The sequence below is a fragment of the Apteryx rowi genome, unplaced genomic scaffold (assembly GCF_003343035.1).
Source record: "Apteryx rowi isolate R43461 unplaced genomic scaffold, aptRow1 scaffold_832, whole genome shotgun sequence".
NCBI lineage: Eukaryota > Metazoa > Chordata > Aves > Apterygiformes > Apterygidae > Apteryx > Apteryx rowi.
Window position 1 is genome coordinate 92,502 of NW_020451130.1, and position 23,194 is coordinate 115,695.

At 43.6% G+C, this 23,194-nt stretch overlaps 1 protein-coding gene and 1 long non-coding RNA gene across 3 annotated transcripts; one reads left to right on the forward strand and one right to left on the reverse strand.

The window, feature by feature from the left end:
* Positions 1 to 6: 6 nt before the first annotated feature.
* LOC112977469 lies at positions 7 to 4,266 on the forward strand. The gene is made up of 2 exons (XR_003257514.1): positions 7 to 251; positions 4,146 to 4,266. It is a non-coding gene; the product is annotated as an uncharacterized LOC112977469 (long non-coding RNA).
* Positions 2,495 to 23,194, reverse strand: KAT14 (lysine acetyltransferase 14). 2 transcript variants are annotated; one of them, XM_026089853.1, is made up of 10 exons: positions 22,716 to 23,194; positions 20,036 to 20,154; positions 17,283 to 17,404; positions 14,565 to 14,746; positions 13,604 to 14,020; positions 12,007 to 12,578; positions 11,310 to 11,446; positions 10,623 to 10,798; positions 7,023 to 7,213; positions 2,495 to 4,356 (listed from the first exon to the last, which is right to left on the reverse strand). In XM_026089853.1, the coding sequence occupies exons 1-10, from the start codon at positions 22,969 to 22,971 to the stop codon at positions 4,183 to 4,185; spliced, it is 2,346 nt and encodes a 781-aa protein (XP_025945638.1). In that variant the 5' UTR covers positions 22,972 to 23,194; the 3' UTR covers positions 2,495 to 4,182. The 2 variants fall into 2 exon arrangements, with proteins under 2 accessions (XP_025945638.1, XP_025945637.1); XM_026089852.1 differs by having other exon boundaries at positions 13,604 to 14,023.

Genomic DNA, 23,194 nt, shown 5'->3' on the forward strand with positions numbered 1-23,194 from the left:
ATCGGGGTCCCGAGCTGCGCGGGCTCGTACCCTGATGAGGCGAGACGCGTCCGCGCAAACCCCTCCCGCAATCGCGGCGCTGACGGGCGAGCCGTGCTCGCGGCCTCTCAGCCCCGCTTCACCGCCCGCCCGGCAAGGGACCGAGCCCCGCGGCGACACGAGCCCCGCGAGCACGGCCAGGACTTGGCACCTTGAAGCAACGCCGACCCGGGAAGCATAGAAGCAGCCCTGTAATTTCTGAGAAGTCTGAGGTATGACATGAACCAGAAGGAAAAAGCTGCTTTTTTTTAAATACCACCCACTCCCTCCAGCACAAATCCGAGGGGAAGGAGGATGAGTTTGTCAGGTTGGCCTCCCCCCCTCCCCCTTCTTAAATGACACCGAAAAATTCTCTTGCAAGTAAACTGTGAAGTATTACTTTTACCAAATTACTGAGTATTTGCAGAAGGATCCCAGTATTTAACTGTCTCAGCTAATGTAGATCTACAGGGCAGATAAGCTGACCACACTAGGTGGCTTCCTGGTTGTGAAGTATCAAAGCACACACAAGTAATTAAAAAGGTTTGGGCTTTGCTGCCCTATTAGGAAAGGGGAAATTCCACCTTTGTTTTCCAAGAAAAGTTGGTTCTGCTGAACTGGGCTGCATTTGGCAACTGCAGTCGTACAGTCATTGCACAGCTCAGGGAAGTGTGGAGTAATCTGAATTATGGGGTGTTGCATCATTAATCAGGGTGGATGCTGGCTTTCTAATCACAGCTAAAATAGCTGATCATGCTGGTCTCGGAGGCACGAAGAGAAGGGAAGCAGAGGGCTAAGAGCACGTAGTTTCACTTTGTACCTTGGAAGAGCTTCAGCTGTTGCACAGAAAGGCAACAAAAGGCATGGAAAGCCATGTGTGAGACCACTCAAGCGGTGACCTTGAGCTGCTGTGAGCTGTTGGGACTTCTCGTTACTCAGCAGTTTGGGGAGGGGGTGGTCTTGTGGAAGGAGGTTGGATATAAGGTGGCCGTTTCCGAGCAGCTGGTTCATAGCTACTTCAAAGGCTCCCTAATCCTGGTGATGACCTAGTAAGGCCAGGTACAGCTCCCTGGAAGCCCTGGTGCGTCTCCCCAGGGCTGCTGGCTCAAATCAGACCACACACCCAATTTCACGTAGTGCCTGCTAAGAGGCTGGGCTCAAACTACTGTCCTCAGACGACTCTTGCTGAGAGCAGAGGAGTGAATCTCTGCTCTCCAAATGATGCCTCTGTGCTCTGTGTTCACCTGTGTAGCCAGCAATGTAAAATAAACTCTCTCGTAAAGACATTAGGTTAACTTGACATGCCAAGTGGAAATAATGCACAGCCACTTGCCTTCTGAACAGATACTACAGGCTTCATCAGTGTCCTTCAGATCTGACTTGGGAGAAGCCCTTTGCTCCAAGGTGTTCTTGGGTCATAGCCATTCTTCTTTGCCCAGACCATCAGGAAGTGATCCTAGAGCAAACCACGCTTGCATCCCGCTCTCACCAAAGTGATTAGGTTCAACAGGGAAGGATCTCAGTGTCAGCAATTCAAAGCCATACCAAATTTTCAGAAGCAGCACAAAGGAACAGGGTGCAGAGTTTTTCAGAGCACACAAAAACAACGCCAAGGGATCAAAACTGAAGCCTGCAGTCCTGGGGATGTGCAAGATAATAGGTGTAGCAGTTAACTGGCTGATTTTCCCAGAATTATGTTCCAATTAGCAAGAAAACAAACCATCTCTGCATAAATGTGGGTAGGCCTGCAAAGTTGCAGAGCAATCTCACATCTCTGCAGCCTGCAGAACAGCAATATTGATCCCCATCCCCTGTAAGCTTTGATGAGTTCATTCTTAGCATTTCCCCTGAAGAAGGGGAACATTGTTTCTCCTTTTCCAGATGAGGGACAGATCCAAAATGGTTAAGATACAAAGACTCAAAGACACATAGTCACTTAATTCCCTTTGAGGATCTGGGGGTAAATGAACTGCCTGGATAAAACAGGCCATCTGAAGCAGAGCAGGAATCCCAAGACTGTTCAAACACTTTGTTCAATGTCATCCTCCCTCTGGGGACAAACTACAGAGGTATAAGCACAGAACAAGAAGCTCCTCAAAATCTTTGCTGCCACAGTGGAGAACATGATGTAGAATAGTTCTGCAGATTATCTTTTATCTCCTGCTTCTGATAAGTGAGGAAACAGCCTGCTGGGGCTAGAATTTGTGTGGCTTCTGTGTGGATGCCCAGTAGAGAATCAAAGAGTTTCTTGCCCCTCACCCCCATCCCAAACCACACTTTGCCTCTGTATTTGCCCTCCATGGTGCTTCAGAGAGAAGGAAGAGAGAGTCACACAGCTACCCTGAGCATTAGGCAGAACGCAGCAAACTCCATTTCAGAGAAGCAGGGAGCATCCTTTATCAGGCATACCCAAGTTGGCTAGATTTCAGTGAAAGATGATGGAGAGACAGCTTAACAGACAGTATGACTACACGTAGGCTTTTCCAAGAAAGGGTTTTAATTTCATTCATAAAGACAGTTTTTTTTTCCCCCCAAATACAGCTAACTTGTAACACCAGTAACATCAAAAATGTTCACGTAGTCATAAAGCAGGCAGACATGTGCATGGATTTGAGGGCACACAATTCTTAGATGGGTTCTTTTCTGCTCCTACTAACACTGTTTTTGTTTTGGTGAAGATGTACATTGATTACACAAAAACATACTTCGTGTCCATCCCTCTGCTGTTATCAAAATAAAGACTCCATTGAGGCAACTATTACTATAGCTAGGTACCCAAAATGTCTACACAGTGAATTAACAACACAGAAGTCACATCTCATGTAGCTCTCCACGGGACTTGATTGTTAAGGGACAGCAGAGTGGATGTGATCCATATTCAAAATGCACTGACAGATCTTCAATTTAGCAGGTTGCAGAACAAACTGCCAATTTACTGTTCTTCTGCAGTAAAAAAATCAGGGAGAGAGGAAGTTGCTAAACTGTGTAGAAGGACTAGACTCCATTATCTTATTTATTTATTATTTTTAGTTATTTCTTTTTCTTTTTTGCTCTCTTATGCTTAGAGCCATGAAATCACAGCCTTGATGCTTCCAAGAAGCGTTACTGGCTCACCTCTACTCTCTACTCCCTTGAGGTTGCAAACAGCTTGCTTCTACAAACCAGAGTTTGCATTTCAAACCTTACCCCTGACTTTTGCTCTGGGTTTCTTCTATCCAGTGTCTGTGGCGGGAGGAGGTGGAGCCTGCAAGGCTGGGTCTGTGGTTAGAGGTGTGCCTCCACGGCTGATTCGTAGCATCAAGAACTGGTGGATAGATTGCAAAATTTCAAAGAGCTGATTTGGCAGCTGTTGTGTTCTACCTCCCCTAGCTACAAACTCACTTGACATCTTGTTCCTGAACACAAAATACTGCGAACTACAAGAACTTCACATTGAGCACACATTCAACAGGGGAGGGAAAGGAAGGCAGCAGGGAAGGAGCAGGACAAAGACATCTCCTCTGAGCCTTTCATTAGGAATCACATAACACACACTCTTCACACACTCTTCATTATTCCTAAAACACGGTTCCAGTATTGCTGTCCTGGCCTGTGCAGAGCTTTCCTAAAGTTAGCATCCAGCTATATGTACCAATATCATATTTCCCTTCATAGATTTACAACATGGTTCCTAACAAAGCCATCAAATCACAGAAACACTTTTCATGATTTAAGTCTAGATGTTCTTCATTTTCCATAAACCAAAAAAACTCAACAACAACAACAACAACAACAAAAACTGTGACACTTTTCTTGAATAGGTTCAAAATCTGAAATCTCTGGAGCCCCTCTGAAGTGGCAAGTTGGGGGGGGGGTGATGGTGGTCAATAGGGCTCTCCAAAATGATAGGGGCAGAAAAACACCCCATAAATACTTTTTCAGTCTTCCAGTGGTTTCAGCATGTCCCAGGTGGCATTTCCAGGCCTCTCCCCTTGGAGGATACGAATCAGTCCTCAGATTGCATGTTCAGCATACAACGCAGCACTGTTGGTATTAGCAGTCCTAGGGATAAAGGCATTGGTGCTTTCAGCTCTCACGTGACAGCCAACATCCTCAGCCAAAAGCCACGGGAACTCTTTGTTTGACAGGTTGGGCTTTCACAGAGCCACAGACAGCCCTGACGCATCAGCGACGCAGTCTGAGGAAGAACGCGTGCTTACACTCCTTGCTGTCTAACGGATAGTATTTGTCATAAAAATCCAAAATGTATTCTTCAGTCTTAAATCCAAATTTTTGGTAGAGCAGCATAGCAGGGTTGCTTGCAGAGACGTGAAGGGTTACATCTTTGCCCATGCAGGTCTGCCAAGTGGAGGAGGGGGGGAAAAAAAAAATCACACAAGAGAATGAGAAAGCCTCTGGGGCAATGTGGAGGTGAAGAGATTCATAAGTTCTGCTATTTAAGTTACTGAGGAAATGTGAGAAAAAAAAAATCACAGGCTTCCACACAGAAGTTACCACACACAGCAACAGCTGAAATGTGAAGGGAATGCTCCTGTTTCGCAAAGCCTTTGTTTCTGAGAAAGGGGGAATCTCTCACAATGGAAGCAGCTTTTGGAGTATAATTTGTCAGCTTTCCATTGTCAATTGCTAAATAATTGTTAATTAAAACTAATCTCAGTGTATAGCACTAATCTCAAATACTTAGTAACAATGGCCTGAAGAAAAGACAAAACATGCCAAAGAATCAGGCACTCCGCTCCTCCCCACCAGCAAACAAAGCTGAACTCTCTGCAACTGCACTAGCAACACCAGTGTACCCCAAGGCTGTCACGCTGGAATGCCTGTATATCCCACCCAACTCCTCTCCCAGCCTCCAGGGCACAGCGCTCACCTCCTGAGCAAGCAGAGAATTCAGTCAGAAAGTGGCATTGCTAATGTTACCTTAAGGATCCCAGATTATTTAACCAGCAGTTCTCTGCTAAAGATGCCAATAAAATAATTTTTCATGCTTTCATCTAGTGATTTAGTAGCATTCTATGTGTAATGAATGTATTGTAACTCTAAGTGGAAACAGTAAGTAATATCCTGTAGGAAATTTCAGTGATCATTCAAAGGAAAAGCAATTCTTGCTCTCGCAGGGATTCAAAATCGAGAGTCTTTGGAAAGAGTTGGAATGAGAACATTCAAGAGACGCAGTTTGGTCCTGTGGGCCAGATACACTAAAGAATAACTTCTGAAAACAAACCCATCCCTAAAGCACTGCCTGCATCAAAGCATTTTCTGTTACATTATGCTGTTCCCAAGAATTTATTCCCAAACTAAGGGTACTGACCCACAAGATGGAGAATTACCCTTAATCCAAACATGTGAAAGTGGTTCTAGCTACAGAGGGTGTACCATACCATCAACTCAAACAGCCTGTAAAGCAGCACATACGACCTGACAATTGTGAATACAAGCTCACAACCACCACTGCGTCTCCTGTATGACTAAATTCCTTCTACCACCGAAAGCCACACAGGAATGGAGAAGAAATCCGACATGAGCCAAACACAGTGGTGATCTCTCATCACCCCAGGAGCTGTTTGTAACATACCCAGCAAGTCTAATCAGCCTAAACCCTGCTTGGCTCTCCTCAACCTGATTGCTTTATGCTAGTCTACCTGTGAGCAGAATTAGGTTAACTGGCTGCAATAGGTCCTACAAAAAGCTGTAGTAATTTTCCACAGCAGACTTGCCAACACCTCCCAACCCTGACAGAGAGGGATGAGTCCAGCTGTTGGACCCCTTCAAATCTTGGCTCCTCTCTCAGGCCTGTTCTCACTAGGTGTTGATATCTCACATTAGCTGACTGCAGTGAAGGACAATTCAACACTCATCTACACAGAGACACTCAGAAAATGTAAGGGCTGAATTTAAAATAGATTGGTTAGTGTACTAAATGCCTGTATCACCATGTAAAGGGAAGAGAGATGGACACTGCAAAGAGCTTTGCTGGTAGAAGAGTTACCCTCAGGTGCCCTTGAGGAGCTACCCTCCATGGACACTTTTTCCAAGGTAGAGATCACTGTTCCCAAGGACCTGCCAGCACTCCTTACCTATCTCCAGCCAAATGAATTGGAGTAAAAGCAATTTCGATAGCGAGTTTTCACTAGTGCAGCTCATCTTGACTAAAACAAGTTAAGGAATGTTTTATGTCTGCAACTCTGCCAAGAGATTTCAGGGAGTGGTAAACCTGTGGGCCCTGAAGAGGCACCGTTGGGTTCCAAGAAGGACATCTGTCTGCATCCTTGCTCAAAATTAAGCTGAGTTTCATGCAATTTAATTGAAGTAAGTAAATGAAATTAAGGCCACCTGATTCCTGAATAATAGTATTCATTCAGAGGTTTAATAAAGTTTAACTACTTTAATACCAGCCCTTTAGTTAGCTCAGATTAATTTTCCCAAGTGTCCCTGTGGAACAAAGCCCAGTACAAGCTAGTTTGAACAAATTTGAATGAGGTTGCAAACATTTGTTCTTTATCTTCAACTCATCTGGATCTGAACCAGCATATTAGAAGTGGAAGAGAATGATTAAGATCAGTAAGTGATTTAATGCAACTACACTGGTCACAAAATAAACCTCCAGGTCTAAGTAAGAAAAGCTGCAATAGACACTAACTGAACCTACCCAATATTATATCACTTTTTTTTCCTCTATACCCCAGATTTACAATAATGCTGTCTTATGAACTATGGACCATTGAAAAGTTAATCCCAAGACAGTCAAAGTCGACATCACATTACTAATCCTGAGCACCTGACCAGTAGGGTTTTTAAGTGATTTCATGCTATAAATGTTCATATGGGCTGGTGACTGTGGACAACCTGTGTAACTGTGTGAATAAGTAAACAAAGAAAGAGCAAGGGGAAAGAGATAGAAAGGAGCAAGACACCACTACTTACTCTGTACTATTTGCATGTGTACACACAAGGAAGAAGGGAAAGCTAGTTCTTTAGCAGAGACATGGGATCTTTTTTGTTACCTGGATAAGATGGTAGATCATGAAGGTTGCAATTCCAGCTCTTCTCCACTCAGGGTGAACTAACAGAAAAGAGATGTACGCTTCATTGTATTTCACGTCTGGCACCATAAAGCCAAAGGCAATAATAACTTTTTTGTAAAGAACGACGACGCTGAAGTCTGGATACTGCAGGCATTCAGACAAATCAATTCCTACAGAAGGAAAGATAAATAGTAGTTGAAAGCATCGCAAAAAAAAAGTAGATCAGACTATACTATACCACACTTGCATGGAAATTCAAAGTTTAAAGCCCTTCTGGAAACATTTATGTGATTTCTTCCTTCTGCCTTTATTTCAAAGCTCTGTAATTCAGAGATGCTTCAATCAAACACAGTCAAAATGAGACTTTTGCCACTGATGTCAGTAGGTGCTGGATTTAGCATGCACAAAGGGGAGAAGCCTGCTTGAAAATGGGAACTCCTGCAATCAGCATGAAGAAACCAACAAAGCTGATTTCCTCTTGAAGGACCTCAGAATGAAACTATAACACAAGAAGTAGCTTCTAAGGAATGGTTAAGAAAAAAATCATCACACAATCTCAGCATCCAGGTAATCTTTCCCTAGTTTGTATTCTTGAGCCATATCAGTAGACTCTGTTAAGGACCCAGTTCTAAATATCCGTATCGATAAAGATACTTGCATGTGCAAATGTTTGCTGGATAGGGTCCCAGTAGGTTTATGCTCCATTCCACCTGGGCCAAGCCAGTGCCAGGTTGGCGTCCACCATTACTATTCCAGTCCGCAAATGCCGAAGGACCCGCCTGAGGCAAGCCGGGGGGGAATTTAGAGCATATCAGCCACTCTATCCTGCTCCTGCAGCAAAAACACTCCAAGCACAGCAGACATGAGGCTGGGCTTCAGTGTCACTAGCATTACCTGCCTAAGGTGTTCCTGCCCCTTTTTTCCACCTGGCCTGGAGCTCCTACCTCCTCCTCTGTTGTGCATACTCAGATGTTTGTGGAGCTGCACTGTGAACCTGAGCAAGGATTTCAAGTCTATCAAAAACATTTGCTTGCAGCACGCGTCTGTTCCCTAATCTGGGGTGTGAAGCAGCTCTCAGACAGTGGTGCTGTCTATGAATCAGAGGCTGGACAGAAATAGCTGAAGCTGGTGACTTCTGAGTGGAGTTCGTTACCTTGCCTAATAACATGGCTGTTGCAGCCTAAGAGCAGCCACACTGCATGTTAGGGCGAAGCAGTTTAGTTCACAGCCCAGATGACTGCTTGGTATCTTGTCTGTGTAGACAGTCTGTACATGAGGTGCAAGACATGGCAGAGTCATGCCAAAAGTGTTAGTTTCAGCCTCAAAGTGGCAATCACGGATTTATTTGGAAGGTGGGATAACAAAGTAACAGAATACGGTTTTCCAGTAATGTTTATCACTCCCGATGAGATGCAAGACTTCACAGAGCACTACGCACAAATAAGCAGATGAATTACTTTCTTGCTCGAGAGCGAACTGGGTGGAGTAAGACGTGGGAGGAATCGATTGGCAATAGGGAGCAGTGTTAATTATCTCAAGGCTGCAGTTGACTGTGAAGTGCCTTAGAGCGTGTCTGTACAGGAACGCTACATTGCCCTGAGCACACTGGCGTCAGTGAAACGGGTCCATCCCCTCAGTATGCAGTTATTCCTGTAGGAAGATGCTTAGCTCAGTATGGTTTACCACTTGCCTACTCAGGAGATGTTTCCCGTTAGGACATGAAGACACAAGACACCAGGAGAGACAAGGGGGAATCTTGTTTCACGTCAGCTCATTTCCAGCAACTACCTGCACGCTTGTTGCTGCCTTGCGAAAAACATGAAAAGCTCTGAAGCTGCACTTGGATTTGGAGGAAGAGTATAAGAACTGAGGCCTGGACTCACCTGGTGAAGTGCCTAAAATTTAAAGAACCCAATCAATGAGAGAACATAACTATTAGAAAACAACTGAGTGCATCTAAGATGCAAAATGCCCTCTACAAGCATCTTTTCATTTACTGTTACAGCAGCCACTGATCATGGGTGCCTCAGATGCCTAAATTTAGGTGCGATCAAGCTGTAATTTTTACAGCTATTTCTTTGAACAACAGTGCTAACTTAACTATGCCCTCTCGGCTGCCTATCCCATCCCCAACACTGCCAGCCCACCTCTTTGTGCAGCCACATGATGAACTGGCTCAGAGAACTGTTTCAGGTTAAAATTAACCCAGCAAATACTAGTGATTATTAACAAGTTCGCCAGTTGGTTCATCACATATCACTGTAGTGGTGGGTCCAGGAAAAAGAAGGGGGGAGCTGCTTAAATCAGTGTTTTCTGCTGAAAAGTAGTGCTTGTGAAGCTAAAGCCTTTGTGTCCAAACAGAGCCTCTGTGCTGGTGTAAGCACAGTGCTTTATCTTCAGAGGTATCACTTCCTCAGTTACCTCTCCTACTAACACAGACCAGGGTGCGATAACTGTATAACCCCAGCCTCAGAAAATTTACACCAAGGAAGAGATGTTGGTTCCTGCTTGGAGACCGATGGGAGTGTCAGCTTTCTGATTTAATGATGCACAGTCCATAGGGTGGAACACACCCACGCTCCTTAACTTAAATAAAACAGGGTGAGTCCTGAAGGTGCCACCCAAATTGGCCAGAACTTCAAATGCAGAAGCAGAAGGGAGAGACTATGACAGAGGAATTCAGCTTTTCTTAGAACGTCTCATGCATTCCCAAACAGCCTGTGAAAAGGAAGATAGGCCAAGTTATCCCCTCTGAACTGTACAATTTGGACAATGAACGGCACAAAGAGCTCTGATCCCGACTGCAGCTTATGGGCAGTGCCAAACTGCAAACAATGATGAATCATGATCTGCAAATCAAAACATAAAGCAAACGGTTACTCTGAATAAAGGTGTGTACTGTTTGCATTTGGCTTTTCTAAACTGGTCTGCAGTGCTGCAGAAGCTGATCCATGCGGTAGATGAACATCACTGTTATTATTCTAGAAGAGCTAGAGACTACAGCCTCATAACTGTAGGCCTCCAGTAAAGGACAGCCACTGTCCCAAGGAGCTTACAATTCAAGAGATGATACAGAAAAATCAATACCAAAGTTCTCCCATACCTTGCAAATACTGAGAAATAAAGAGCACCACCGTGAAGTCTGCAGTAGTCAGTGCAATTCCCAGATTTCACTCCAGCACGTCAAGCCTATGGCTTCTAGGAAGAAACTTTCCTATGAACTTAATAAGCGTTAGGTCTAAAATTGTTTCTTACTTCAAGGCCCTGATTCTGCAGAACATATAAATGGATGCTTGATGTTAGCAGGTGTTGACTCCTACTGGCATCAGTGGTATTACCCCAGATAACCTATTTCTTTAAGTACTGTGCTAATTAGGGCCTAATTGCGCAGTTCTATATGATCTCAAAAGACAAAGACACCAAATACATGTCTCCGTCTCAACTGCATCCCTGTGACATCAGATAATGGTTTTCTAAGAACTGAGCCAGACACCAACTGAAGAAAAAACTGGCCCAAGAATATTTTTTCTGAAGAAAACCACTTCCTTCTCAGAAAATCAAGCACTAAAGGAATCTTACCAGGCCAGAAGAATTCGTGGCACATGGAGTTTATAGTGGGTATGTGATTAGGGCGAACATAGCAGTAATCAATGGGTGCTTCTGGCTCAGCCTTCCAGTTGGGATCAGTCCTATGCGGATACGCCCGGATTTCTGCCAGCAGCCTGAGTTTTGGGGGCTTTGTCTCATAATCGCGCCTGCCAATAACATGAAAAGCAAACACAAAAGGCCAGTCAGCAACAATAACTGCCATTGCAGCTGAATGGGTGCTGCCCATGAAGTATTTTTTGACATGCTCAAGTTGGAACAAATGAACAGTCTTCTATTCATGCGGGAAAACAGCACCCAACTCAGCCAAAAAACCTTTGTGTCAGAGGCCAAGATGCTTCCCAGGTCCAGAGCACATCAAGCCAGTCTGTCTTTACTGGAGGGCCAGGAAAATTACGGTCCTGGCCCAAGAAGAGGTGCAACTTGCATTGAATGGCTATGGTGATTCCCTCTCTGATTTGCCCTCTCTTGGGGATTCCCCTTCCTGATGCAGACCCATTTAGCTGTTCAGCTAAGTAAATCACTATCCCTTCAGGGTTACCATCATAAACTGGGTTGTAAACTGCAGGGAGGGATGAGGATCACTGCCGCAAGGAAGGTGTCCTCTCTGGGCTGTTGGTTCACAAGCAAAGAGCAAATTCAATCTCTGACCGTCTGTACCTGATGTAAGGCTTCAGGACACGAGATGTGTAAGGACTGACAATACTGTGGTCTGTCAGCAGGTCTTCTGAGCCTACCAGTCGATACAGAAATTTTGTTGTCTGCTGTCGATATCCCTTCATGGCAGGCAGCATTGTCTACACATACAAAAAAAAAAAATCCAAAACACATCAGGAAGATTAGTCAATGACTTAACATGGAGGAATCATATCAATAGAGAGGGAAAAAGGGCTTTTGCAATAAGGGCTTTCTTCTATAACAGGATGGCCTGGACCCACAGCATAGTGGTCCCACCCAAGAGTAGTCTGCAGTGCACTCTCAGATTTAGCGCCTGAGCTGCACACATCGCTCAGCAAAGCAATGGAAGTGCTCTCTCTCCTGCATGGCATGAAAGAACAGCCTTTGATTGTGATAATTTCAGGCCTCCACCATCACAATGTTTTGGAAGGGTTGGAGTGCAAATACATAGAAATTTGTAGTGCTGATACTTATAGAGAGCTGTGCTGTACGAGCATTTTCCAGGAAGAAAAGGGCTTGTGAGAGCATTGGTGGGGAGACAACCCCAAGGCAAAATGAGGCTTGTTCACATAATCCTTTTCACTTTGAGAGTTAGATATCCTCAAGGCGATGATGCTCTCTGCACCAAAGCTCTAAAATGACCAGTGCCAAAAGCTCACTTAGATCTGAAAACACTCACCTGGTATCTGTCCAAGATCCTGAAGTCCTGGCTGGTAGTTCTGTATGTTGCTTGTCCTACTGGGGGCCTGGGAACACCTCCTTCTCTGGCTCCATAAATCCCATCAACCAACAGCAGTGCAGCATTCACAACTTGGTCCAAGTCAAAGAGGGGCAGTCCTCTTTCCCTCTTGGCCTGCCTGACTATCAGCTTGCGCCTCAGTCTCCGGGCCTCTGGGGTCATGCTCATGGCGTTGGGACAGGCTTCCAGTCTCTTCAGAAGCAACTTTTCTTCATAGATACTAACAGAGGTATGCTTGGGAGCTCTGGGTTTAGCATCCTTCTCCAGCTGTGGTTTCCTCTTGTCTCGCCCCCTTGCCTGCAGGGATGTGTTTGACTCTTCAGGATCTTCACTGTCACCTTCCATCCTTTCTGCTTTTTCTTCTTCACTCTCCACCTCTTGCTTAATCTGCTCGGCTGTCTTCACTTTTTTTCTACCCGTTATCATAGTCCCAGCCCCGGCAGTCCCACTTGGAGGGGGCACATACTCTATTCCTGGGTCTATGACTCCATCTCCTTCCATCTCTTCATCATCTGTTCAATAGATCAAAATAACCCAGGAAGAAAATGTAAATACCAGAGCCCCATTTCAGAGAGGGTTGTCACAAGACTTTTCTGCTAAAGGAAAATAATGCGGGTTTACCCCAAATAGTCCATTTTCTGTATAACTTCTGGGCCTCCTGATTTTGGATGCCTGAAAGGAGATACCTTAAGGAGTTCAATGTCAGGACACAGAATCAGTCCCCCTCTTAAGCTGTCTTCCAGTTTGCTATTCAAAAACATTGTGCTCCTGAGCTGTAAGCTCACATTCTTTGACAAATTTTAAATTGTGATTTCATTTAATTGTTTGCTTGAAAATTCCTGAAGACTTGGGCTCAAACGACCAAGCTGGTAAGCTATGTCTTCAGCTAGTGTACCCTAGAGAAATTCCATTTAAACTGAGGGAATAATTAGGAGTTACACAAGCATAGGATCGATCCCTCTACAGAACTACATTATCTTTCCTTGCAACAAGAAGTGCTTTATTCTCCACTTTCTCCCTTAGAATGAGATCTGGCTCCTTAAAGAACTATCAGCTTTCAGCCTGAATCAGTGTATTGCAGCCTGACACAAATTTAACATCTGTTAGCTGGGATTGCTCGCTGTCCATGTTCAAACTTACAAAACTACTGAAACACTACTGTGAAAATAAAAGTTCACCCATTTAAAAAACAATCAAGGCAAAATTAGAGTTATCTAACAGTGTAATTCACATTGCAGTAAAACACTTGTGTTGAATGGTGCAGCAATTGCTAGGTGAAATCTTCTGCCCCCTGTTCTGAGGCATTCAGGATGCCTAAGAAGAGGATACTGGTGGTTCCTTCTGGTCTTAGAAGCTGTGACTACAAGTATGAAAATCTAATTAAGATTTATATGCAATTAAGACAAAACAGAATTTTGTCAGTTAGTTTCCATGTTGTCTTGAAAAAATCATGCAGCTCATTGGGAGTTTCCCTTTTTTTCATGTCTTGCTTGAAAACTAAGCTTTCTATTAAACAAAAAACCATGGCATCTCTTACCATGAAACAGGGCCTGTGGTGGCATGACATCTGGGATGAGATCTGCTTCCGAGAGAAGGCTAGGAGTAGCTGAATGCGAGGCTGGAGTTCCAGGAGCAGAGAAGTCCAGAGATGGGGAAGGAGATGGGCTTGTCAGAGGAGTGCGATCTGAGGAGCTCAAGGAGGAAAAGTCGATCACCTCTCCTTTCTCAAGAACTATGTCAGGGCGACGACCTCGACTGCTGAATTTAACAGGTGTGGAGGAAGTACTCCGGTCCAGGAAACCGGCTGCCTCCTTCTGGGCTCTCCGAATATCCTTGGCTTCCTGAGTGCGAGACCTCTTCTCCTTCAGCTCCATGGCTGACTCAACTGGATTGCGGCTCACCCGTTTCCTAAGTCCTTCCACAGTAATGATGGGATCCAGAGGTGGCTTTGAAGCTGCTAAAGAAGTAGTTTGGTTATTCTAACGGACACTGAGCTCCTGCAATCACTGTATACATACCATACAGTCATAAGAACCGGTTAGCTAAAAATCTTAAAAGACATATTTTGAAGATATCCAGGAAATTCACTCCAAGGCTTGTAACAAAGTCTATGCACCACTAAAGCCTCATTTTAAGCCCCAATCTTGCTCCTCTGCACAGAAGGGAATTTGCATCTAGTGTGGACAAAAGAAAAAACACTCCCCAGGATAAAGAATAGCAGAGAAATTACAGATTTCGGCTGCACAAGGCTCAGAAGACTTCAAATCAGTTTGAACAAATGGAAAGAGGCAATAATATGTAACGGGCCTCTTCTCATAATGCAATATAGTCCTCTGAAATCAACCATTACAGCAGAGCAGTACTGAAAAAAACCCACCCATGCCCTGTAGTTGCCCAAACACACAACTGCATTGTTTTAAATAAACTTTTCTCATGTCTTCCAGCACCATTAGTTCTGGCCGAGCTAGGAACCTATTCACCATCCTGGAAATAGTTACCTTTTGCCTTCAGTGCAGATGCAGGCAGCTTCTCTCCTTCAGGTTTCATTGTTGGGGGTTTATTATGAACAAGTTTCCACCACCCTGGTTCTCCAAATTCCTGTGCTCCGGAACGGAAAAACAAGGGGCTTCCTACAGAGAGACAGCCAGCAACTGTGCTCCACCATGTCGAGGTCTTTTTCCTATAGTGGCACAGGGAAAAACAAATGTTAAGTTGCCATTCACTAGCTGTGTTTTATCATGAAGCCTCCCTCCACAAAGACGGAAAGGGCAGCATGCTTTTGCCACTGACACTAATGCATGCTCATGTACTCACTATTCTCCCAACCTCAGAGAGATGAAGGATTAATGAATTCCTTCTCAAAACCACTCTGAAGGACACTCTGCAATGTATCGATTGGCTCTGATCTACCAAGTGCTGTGAACATAGGTCCTGTAAATGCCACACAACTACAGCATTGCAAGACCTGATTTGTCTTCTTTTGTCAAGGAGTTGCAATACACTGAGCCTACAAAGGACACGTCTACCTTGCCACCAGAGCCCCAGTCTTTCAAATACTCACATACTCATTTAACATACTCAGTTAACAGTTCTATAATGACACAAGAACAGAAACAGGATCCCAGATAGGGCTGTGTTGACTTAACATTACCAAAGCATATTGCATTACTGAAGACGGTAAACAGGACTCAGGGTGTACAGGATGGGACAGGCAAGGGGAAGACAGGGATAAAGGTGTTGCTTCACACAGAAGGAAAGAGAATCTTAATTTAAACGCCTGCCCTAACGACTTTGAGATTGCAATCCATTTAGCAAAGTATGTTCCCAGAGCTGTAGGATAGAATCCCAAGGGCTGAATTCACAAGGAGGGTTAGGATCAGATGACTTCACTTTTAACTGGCCTCTACTTGCTTGAATCCATAGCTGCAGCTTTGTCAGGCACTGCAGAGGAGAGGTAGGAGTGTGAGAAACAAAACACTGAGGACAACAACTGAGCAGCAAGAAATGTCAAGGTAACAGATGGACAGTGTACGCTTGTCGTGAGCTAAACTCTGCAGCCCTATCTCTGCCTGGGGTTCTCTGTTATAAAGTTTCTCCTGCAGCATGGGGAACAGGATCTGTATTAGTCAACAAACCTGAGTCAGGTGCACTCATTGAACTGGTTTTGAATCATGGTTTTACCCACTCGGGAGCAGGGAGCTGCATTTAAGCCTTTCACTTTGTGGGACAGCATACTCTGCATCAGGTATTTGAGGCACAGCTCCTTCCTCTTAGAACTGGTCACTGGCTAATTTAAATGTCCTTTAGGGGAGAATGAGTGAGAGTAAGCGTTAAAAAATTGATCCTGTAGCCAGTAACAGAGATAGTCCCTGGGACACCGGAGAATCAGGTCTAAAACCATCTTTTGCATGGGCTGTCAGGATTCCTCCTTGCTTTTGCACATCTCCACTGGCAAAAACTTCGGTATTCAGGTGCTAGGCTAAGCTGAGCAAGTATTTGCTGCTGTCTGACCGTTGCAATTAGACATCTTAGGGTATTGGCTCTCCAATGCGGGGGGATTCAAGTCAAATGCCCCAGTTTGCAGCATGGAGTGTTATAGTAAGTCTAGATCAGCAGTAGTTTAATATGTGAAGGATGTAAAGTGGAGCAATTCAGGAACTGCTACACAGGGCAGTAATCACTTCATCCGAATTTAATCAGAGCCAGGAGGATCAACCGCATAGGGCAGGCCTCAAAAGCCAGCAGCAAGCACTGGGAGGTGACGGTTCCCTGAGTGAGGGACAATGGGCCATCAGCTGCCTTCCTGTCGGGATCCGGCCGTTTGCAGAGGAGACAAGTACTAACATTACTGAGAACAGAGCAAGAAGGCCCAGACAAGCAATGAAAGCAATGCTAAAGAACAAACCTAGTTAGGGAAAATGGGTCTTACAACAGAGAAATCCCACGGAGGGGGGAGAAGTCTGTGAAATCAATCCTACGGCTTGCTTGCTCCATTCCTTTTAATGCACATGCATTAAAAAGTGAGTTTTGTTTTTGACCGGTTTGGTGTGCTCAAAAAAAAAAAAAAAAAGCAATGTTGGCCTATGCAGCACACAAGGCATCGTGCTGCGGAAGGTTACCATTTATGAAAAGAACTCTTATTCTGACAGTTTCTTCCTTAATACACACCAAGTGTGAAAACCAGATTTCAATGGTTTGTAATACATGCTGTGTAAGAGATATTCTATTAAGATCCAAAACAAGCTGAAAGACAAGGTTCAGTTTTCCTCCTTGTGGAACCCGGTTCATATAAGCTTTAGAGCTGAATAACACGGTTCATTGTTGGAGGGTTTTTTTGGTTTTGTTTTGTTTTAAAAAGCCTGGGCAGATGATATCAGAACTAGTCCATGCATTGTGACAATTTATAAAAAACTCAAATGCTGTGACTTTGCAGGTTCATATACTACCTAAAGGCAGGTAATACACCAAAAATACATGCATCCATGTTGCTTTTGTGCAACATTCCTTTTTTTTCATTGAAAAATGCTTATTAGTTCCCAAAATGACCCTTCACATCTATATTCAGGTTCTTAATACTAAATTCTCCTATTTTCTGACTACCAAAGCACAATAGGGATGTCACTGAATAAACCAGGATTCCTGTTCTCTAGCTGTGTAACAGTTTCTTCTTCATTCTGCTCACCAATCAGGGCTTCAGGGAAACATGATGTCTTTACCTGTTCCCTAACAAGAAAGTCCAGTGTTTCTCAATAAAAGCACAAATATCTTCTTTCCACCTGAAGTACCCTTGACGGCCAGTTCCTTCCAGAGACAAATTGTACATTGCCAGCATGACAACCTGGAAAAGAAAATGTTAGAAGCAGAAAAAAAACATTTGCATCATCTCATGGGGGGAAAAAGAAATCTTTGCATCCTCTTTAATGTCTTATTTTTTGCATCACCTCATAGGCAATTTCTGTAATCCATCTTCCTGCTTTCATACTCCTCTTTCTTGATAGGCACACATTTTTCAATTCCTCCCAGAGATTCCTCCATGCCAGGGGAATAACAAGCTACTTAGTTACGCAGGTTTATAATGAGATACAAGCCTTTGCATGAGAGTAGTAAAAAAGAACTATATCACAGCTGGGATATGACTGTAGTGTGGAGGTAGGGAAAAGTCTGTCCAAAAAAATGGGTTATAAGTAATCCCATTTGCTCATCCATCAGAAATGTAGTGACAATCATCTTTCTAGATACTTACTGTGACATTTCAAACAGAACACAAGTTAAACTCTCTGAAAAATTGCAAGATATCTACCAATAGCTCTGAACATCCACAAATTAAGTTTTCCTCCACATGCTCTTCATTAAACACAATCCATTTACAGCTCATTCACATGCATCACCACCAAATTCAGCTTGATCTATTATATGCCTAAACTAAAAGACAGGTTTGAAAATCACACCTCATTATGAGTAAATCCCAGAAGACAAACTGTTAATTACATTTAACCAGTTCACTCAACACAGCTAAAATGGTGCAGCTAGGCTTAAATCGCCTCTCAGTAATCACACAGCCTCGGTTGGATACCACTTCCAGTGGGGACATATTCTTCACTTTCATAGAGGTTTCAAATACAGTTTTTTAGGGAGATGGTCTCCTAGCTTCATAGAAAGGCTGTAGCTTCATAGAATATATCCCTAAAGATGCCAAAATGAGGAAATACAGACAGCTTTAATGTCCCATGTACCCTATTCCTGCCCCCCTCCCAATCCCTCTTGGTTTGATAACTATTTCTCTAGAGATTTATACACGCTTAAACTCAGGTGAGACAGTGTCTCAGAACTTCAAAAATACTTGTCTTTTCAATAGGCTAAAGACAAGGGTCTGTTGAGGCCACATACTCTGAAAAGTCCAGAAATCACTGTCCCCGTTCTTCCTACTTCAAATAAAGTGATTTGACCACTTCCATCAACCACCCCAGCAGCAGTATCTCTGGCTGCTGAAAGCCTAAGAAGATACATTCTTCACTTGTCAACTTTCTTTCAGCCGGTTTTTGAATTTGTCTTTCCCTTCCCCATATCATTCTCCTCCCACTCTAGTGGAAAAATCTGAGTGTAGTGCTAGTAGCCTTTGCTCTCCGGATCTGTAATTTGGCCAATAAATTCTACTGCTCTGCTAGCCACAGATCACTATGCTAACCTTTTCCCCTATGCAGCCCACACTGGGCACTGTGAGAAAGCACCGTAGAAGTTACCACTGATACTGCCCACACGCTGTATCGGGGAGACCTGCAAGCAGCCAGATTTGCCAACAGTGGCTCTGCACAACACCAGCAAGAGCACTACGAAACAGCCCTTTTGCCTGAAGAATCCCAGGTCCTAGCACCCTCAGTAACATTACTGGCTCCCCTGAGATGAAGCACAACTCTGCACAAGACCACTAGGTACAGTTACATGTTTTTAAAGACAACAGCAGGTTGCCCACAGCTAAAACTGGGCTGGAGGTTTTTGAATGATCTGTTATGAGACGGTGCATCGCTTCTGTCCTGAAGGATGAAAACAGATGTCTCGCACATGGTGCCTAATATTCTGCGTGTGTGAACACTTAATACTGAGCAGCAGCCACTGCTTGATCAAATTCACCTTATGCAGGGACAACCAGCACTGCCTGTCTGCTCCTCCTCAAATTCAATGGGAGCACCAGCACCCTAGTTAGAGCAAGGTGATGTGCGTCAGTCTGCCTCAGCCCTGTTACAGTGAGGCATTATTTCTAACTCACTTAAAGCTTCATGTTTTAGGGGAAATGGGAAGCGTCTTTGCAAATCCCTAAAAATTCTTAATTTCAACCCAAACTAAGCTGCATCTCCCGTGAGCAATTCTTCTGAGAGGTGCCACTGTAACTGCCAGTGTCTCCGTAACAGAGTGGCTCCTGTGTAATTCAGACTTTATTTTGGTTGTTCAGGTGTGCAAGTGACTGAAGTAGTAGTTTTCAGCAGTAAATACCAGCAAGGACTATTGCTAGCCAGTAGGCAGCCAAGTCACAGCTTATTCAGATTACAGAGAGCAGAAATAGCTTTGTGTTCAGGCAACTGGCAAACTTGCTGTTTCTATATTGCCACCTCACCAGCTTTACGTTTGCTCACATACACAAACAACTGCTCATGCCTAGCAGCCAAACTGCATGCATTTTGCTTTTCCAAACTTGCCTGGGGTCATGAATTCAGGAGAAACATGAATGAAAAAAACAAAACAAAACAAAAAAAAAGAGAAGAATGTGGTTTGTATGATTACCTTCCAATTTACTTGCCAAATGCTCAAGGTCTAATATGCAGGCAATCCTTAGCTAATTAATTTCTGAAGTTCATGGATGTCTGTCTTTGTTATCTATACCCAGTCCTCATTTTCTAAGTAGCACATGCACAACATAAACAACAATTTTATAAAGTCCTGTGGTTATTCTGCTGGCACAAATATTTCTACTTACTTGCTGCCATGTTAATCTCAGCCGTTCAAATTGCTCCTTCCCATCTTCTGAGCAATCAGAGCAAGTAAACCTGAAAAAGTTATCTCCTTTGAGGTAGCTGAGCTGTTCTCTCAGTTGACCTACAACAAATAGGCAAAAGAGCAAATTATTTGTCCTTTTGTAGGAAAAATGCTGCAAAGTATATTTGGATTCCCTACAAGATCAGGCAGAAAAGTACTTTTGCCTTTTTCTGGAGTCCAGTGACCCAGACAACTCCTAAGAAGTTTCAGAATTCACTGTGATGACAAAGGTACAGAGGAATTTCACTGCTACCAAAACCAGCAGTGACCAACTGAAATGCACAGACATTAAGAAGAGGTGCCCGACTTAACATCCAAACACATGTAAAAAGCTAAAGGGTTTGCTTGTTTCCTGTACATTTTTCACTCCTTCTTGCTCCCCTAGGCTAAACAATATACTTCAGTAAATCACTGTTTTTCCACTCCACTTAAAAAAGCTGACCTGTAAAAAAGGTATGCAACCACAAATATACGAGCTTTCTCTTTCTTGTCACCTTTCCACTAATTATTATGTAATTTTACAGCCCTCTTTTTCCCTTTCCCTGTCCACATATCACTAAAAGAGTAAGGTTGTCAATCCATTTACAGCAGCTTGCAGGATACACCAAAGTAGACATGGTGTGGAGCTTTAAGGTATTTATTACTCCTTTTGGGGGTTAATCTTCTTTCCTTGAGACTGCGAGCCAAAAGAATGGCTTTAGTGGACAAAAAGGAATGATATTATCAGGAAACAGGGTTTTTTTGTCTACCGTTCATGCATTAGGCCCCAAATCAGCAAAGCATTTCAGCATGTGCTTTGCTGTATAAAGCTAACCCTGAATGCAAGTTTATCTGAACGAAAGTGGTCTGCTGGGACAGAGCCAGCTGCAAAAGCCCACATGTCCTAAAGTTAAAGGTTCTAATTCCACGTTTCTGTAGCAGAGCATGGAAAAAAAAGGGGGAGAAAAAAAGAAAAAAAAACCCAAGCAGATGAATCTGAACTTCTAAATTCACCATGGGTGATTTACCCATAAATGAATATTAGAAAAATAAAATAAAAAATCACAAACCATGGAAGACTACAGCCTTAAGACTACAGCCCTTCTGAATATTCACATATGAAAGGCCGTTTTTTGATAGTATTGCACCACTCTTACTACACTGTGACACTAGATCAAGCGTTTCGCAATGCTATTGGGCTGCTCTGCTTTTGTAGTGAATCGCAGAATTTGGCTACTAAAGTTGCACCTATGTCTTTGATGGGAAAAAGCACGCTCGTCAGATTAACAGAATTTCTAGAGGGCAATTCAATGTAGAAAGAGATTATTTGTCTGAGGCTGCTGGCAACTTTCACAAGCAACAACTGAGATCAGTTTAACGGAACAATAGTAAAGAGAACAGTATTTCCTTTTTCTAGCTTGTTTACTTTACACATTTGTATCTGGTTACCGTTGCTCTGTGATCAGCTTTCTCTGCTCTTTGGATTTGTTACGCGGCAACAAGAGAGAGGAACATCTTTGTAAAACAGAACAAACTGAGTGTAAAATTAAGTGTTCTCAGATGCAATATCTCATGCTCCCTTGGACTCGGCTGCTTTTTTTTTGAGAAATTAATAATTTTCCCTTTAACTGCTCCTCGCTGTATCTCAATAGGACTATGTTGGCTCCACTAAGCTAACAGCAAAACACTCACTGACCTGACTTTGAGAGGAGATTTCTACCCTGTAACTTTTGGTGAATTCAAAGATGGCAAAACGGGCAGCTGATGTATCTGCAAGGCAGACGCCACCTGAAGAGTTCACTATTTCTAGCCACAAATGAACAGTACTTAGCAATATGTAGGTTTTAGATCTAATAATAGATTCAATAATTTAGATTTGGGAAAGTAACATCTAGTCTATTGCTTAGCTAACAAAATATATCTTATGTCCAATAGCAGTAGCAGGGAGATCAAGTGATCCAACCTGCTCCAAATGCCTCCAAAAGCTAGCTGCTAAAGGCCTGACATGCCTCTGTGACACCTAAACTAAATTCACATGATCAGGAAATCATTAAGGTTGAGATTTAGTCATATATTCCACGGATGTGACAAACTAACCAGGAAGAAAAAAAAAGAAAGAAAGAAGAAGTAACACCACCTACAGAACCCTTTTCATCCATAGACCTTTATAGGAACAGTCATTATCTTTACCTCTCTGATGAGCAAAATGCAAAGTCATTTGGCTAAAGTCACCTAACGTGCCAAGAACAGAACTTGAAAGTGTGCTCACACTTCCAAAGTCCTGCCCTTGCTTTCAGTTTACTAGATTTGCTTGCTTCCAGTTTACAAACAGTCCTGTTTTTTTACTGGGGGATGCCAGTTTTGTACACCCATATGGTCCATGGTTGGAAGTGCCTGATGCCCACAAACACAACAAATGGCTTTAGGCTACTGGGCTCCGTGTGATGCCAAACCAGCATTTCTTCCCAATGACAGAATGAGGATGAATAGAGTTATCCTTTACAATGGATAGCATAACCACCTTGTCTCACTTTGAGGCCAGGTGAGACCCACACACTGTATTTTGAGGGTACACACCAACCGTAATAAAGCAAACTGGAAATGGGAAACACTACAAGAAATAATAAAAACAGCATCCTTACTGGCTGGTATCCACTTCTGACACTTCTCACAGTAATAGGACATCTCCTCCATCCAAGATGCATCACCTTCGTCACTGTTCAGAGAGTCTCCGCTCTGATCGTGTGATAAATCCACGGAGGCCTGATCCTCAGACTCGACGATCAGGAGGGTCTCCCCTTCCACCTCACCCTCCTCCAGACCTTCTGAGGTCGACGTCCTTGTCGCTTCATCATCGTGGCGACTCAGCAGCCCACTCATGTGAACGTTATTAGCCATCCTTTACCACATAAAGGAAGATGGCGTGTACATTACATGGAGCCCTTCCTCCCCGCCTTCACAAGACGTGCCAGTCAAGTCTCCACACGTGGAAGTGCTGAGGACGGAGGCTCTATAGTTTTTTGAATTGTATTATAATATATCTGAAAGAAATGGTCTTTCCCAGATTACCTCCGCTTACTTGTGAGCGATCAGATAGCAAACCTTGCCGAATGCCTTTACT

Coding starts and splice junctions, on each gene's coding strand:
- KAT14 (XM_026089852.1), bottom strand. CDS start 22,971: ATGGCTAATAACGTTCACATGAGTGGGCTGCTGAGTCGCCACGATGAT. Junction 14,024..14,564: donor ATCTGCACTGAAGGCAAAAG/GTAACTATTTCC, acceptor CTACTTCTTTAG/CAGCTTCAAAGCCACCTCTG. Junction 7,214..10,622: donor CCACGAATTCTTCTGGCCTG/GTAAGATTCCTT, acceptor TTCCTTCTGTAG/GAATTGATTTGTCTGAATGC.